Raw genomic sequence first — 2,317 nt, forward strand, 5'->3', positions numbered from 1 at the left:
ACATAAGACCTTGGTGCCAGACCTTGTCGAAAGCCTGTGCGACGTCAAGAAAGGAAACATTATTACACTTATCGAATTTTACCTATTATTTCACATAGTAGGATTGTATGTACATTTACAAAAAAATTTTGCAGTTCAGTAGGTACAAACTGATTGAGGTTTAACACAAAATACTTTTAAGAGCTATAACGTCTATAACATAGTATTTCGATTTGGAAAACAGTGAATAATTTATTCGAGGAGAACATGTGTTTTAATGCCTTGTTAAACTTTTAAACTCATTAGATGTAACAGTGGCGTATTTACGGGGGGGGATCAAGGGGATCAATCCCCCCCCCCATAGACTGTATACACACAATTAATTATAGTCGTTACTCGTTATAATTTGACGATTATTATTTAAAATAATATGATTTTTTTTTTTTTTTTATCAATAATTGATTACATTTGCAAGAATTAAAATATTATATTATTGTACAGTATTCTCATTGGTATCGCTGGTCACTGGTCTGTGGTCAGTGATTATACCGGGTGGCGGGTCATACTCTAGTATCATATGGTATTATGGTCTATGCGCTCTGTCGTTTCGATCACGAACTATGATTGTAATGGACTGGTCTCGAAATGATGAGGAGTGTATAGCGGGACGGGTCGCAAATGTCTGTATTCTTCCTTGATACCTGGGGTTTTTATGCTCTCAAGCGCAACCTGGTTTTTAAGCACGATACTATCATTTATTCGTTGATAACACTATACCGCCATATTTTTAATATTATATTGATAGCGAAAATAATTTATTTATTTATAAATTTATAATTATTATTTGATCTTCGGTAGTTCGATTTCGATACAAGACATTTTAGATTTTGTTTTTACATTTGAAAATTTAAAATGAAAGTAAGGAAGTGTTCAATTCTAGGATGTTCAAGTGTAAAAAAAAATCCTAAGATTTCTCTATTTAAAGTTCCAAAGAATAATTCTTTGGCATGGAATTTGGCAATCAGCAAGTATATTTGCAAAGACAATGTTACACAATTTGTGTGTGCTGATCATTTTCTTCCGGAAGATATGGTGTCTGCATACTCAATCCCACCGGATGTTGCTATTGTAATAGTTAACATTTTTACATTGTTAATTATTTATTATTAAATATTTACTTTTCTATAATCTACAGGAACTTGGAAATAGAAGCAAATATCGCTTAAAAATAGGAGCTATTCCTTCTATTTTTAATTCAAATGTTGAAGATAGAATAATAAATTATGATAATTTAAGACATTCTATTAACTTTGACCACAGCTATGCTAAACGATATTATGGTAAACCATCATGCCGAAAAAAATTATTTGAAAACAGGACTTCTGTGAGTACATTATTCTCTAGTACAATGTGGTCCTAGTTATTTGATGTGCTTTAACATGCCCAATCTATTATAAGTAGAGTTAGGATGTTGATGACCTAAAAACATACAAAAGAGCCCTAAAAAAGTGTAAAAATGACCTTAAAAATTATCTAAAACACTAATAAGTGTAAAAAAAGTAAGTGAAAAAACTTATTTATAAATAATAAATGCGATAAAAGTAATCACCAAAAAAACCCCACAATAATAATATTAAAATTATTTTTTATTAATAGTCCAAATTTAAAGTTAGATTTTAAATAAATTAAATTTGTTTCCAAACTTTGGTGTAACAATTGCCCTAAAATCTATAATTTAAGAAAAATGCCCAACATTGTACAAAAAGCACAAAAAATGCACAAAAAGACGAAAAAATGAAAAAATGACTTAATAAAATTAGAATATTCTGCATCAATGGTGCATGAAAACATTTTTTAGTTAGGATAGCATTGTATAAAGTAAAAGGAAAAAAAATGCAAAAGTCATCAACATCCTAACTCTAATTATAAGATTGTCATCATTAAAACTGAATAATAGATGGCACTGTTTTCCGAAAACTCCCTAATCATTTTGACATTTCGGTTCCACTGATAATGCTTCGAGACCAGTCCATTATAATCATAGTTCGTGGTTTCGATGCATGTAATCACAATTGTCTTATCATTATCATTATTTTATTTAATAAATTACAGTTTTGATCTGAATTTTGATGACTATAACAATTTTTAAAAAAGTATTAGATTTAAAATATTAAAACCATGAAATCTTCAAAAATAACTAAATATTTCCATGACGATGACCCACTGCTTCAACATCAAGATAAAACTCTGGACACAACGAATGAACAAAATACTCTAATTGGACATGACATCGAGGTGGGTATAGTTTTATAATAAATTAGTTTATTTACTATTTACA

The 2,317-nt window shown here is 29.4% G+C and overlaps 1 protein-coding gene across 1 annotated transcript; it reads left to right on the forward strand.

Annotated features, from left to right (window-relative positions):
- The first annotated feature begins 770 nt into the window (after window positions 1-770).
- On the forward strand, window positions 771-1,418 carry LOC149055083 (uncharacterized). Its single transcript, XM_089229396.1, has 2 exons — window positions 771-1,107; window positions 1,175-1,418. The coding sequence occupies exons 1-2, from the start codon at window positions 892-894 to the stop codon at window positions 1,397-1,399; spliced, it is 441 nt and encodes a 146-aa protein (XP_089085522.1). The 5' UTR covers window positions 771-891; the 3' UTR covers window positions 1,400-1,418.
- The last annotated feature ends 899 nt before the right edge of the window (window positions 1,419-2,317 follow it).

The sequence above is a fragment of the Diuraphis noxia genome, unplaced genomic scaffold, assembly GCF_037042655.1.
Source record: "Diuraphis noxia isolate RWA-SAM2 unplaced genomic scaffold, SU_Dnox_SAM2 contig0005, whole genome shotgun sequence".
In the NCBI taxonomy this organism is placed as follows: domain Eukaryota; kingdom Metazoa; phylum Arthropoda; class Insecta; order Hemiptera; family Aphididae; genus Diuraphis; species Diuraphis noxia.

What these genes read in the sequence shown, in the direction of transcription:
- LOC149055083 (XM_089229396.1), top strand. Translation starts at nt 892, where the DNA reads ATGAAAGTAAGGAAGTGTTCAATTCTAGGATGTTCAAGTGTAAAAAAA. An exon ending in TCCCACCGGATGTTGCTATT is followed by an intron (nt 1,108 to 1,174) that starts GTAATAGTTAAC and finishes TATAATCTACAG; the next exon opens with GAACTTGGAAATAGAAGCAA.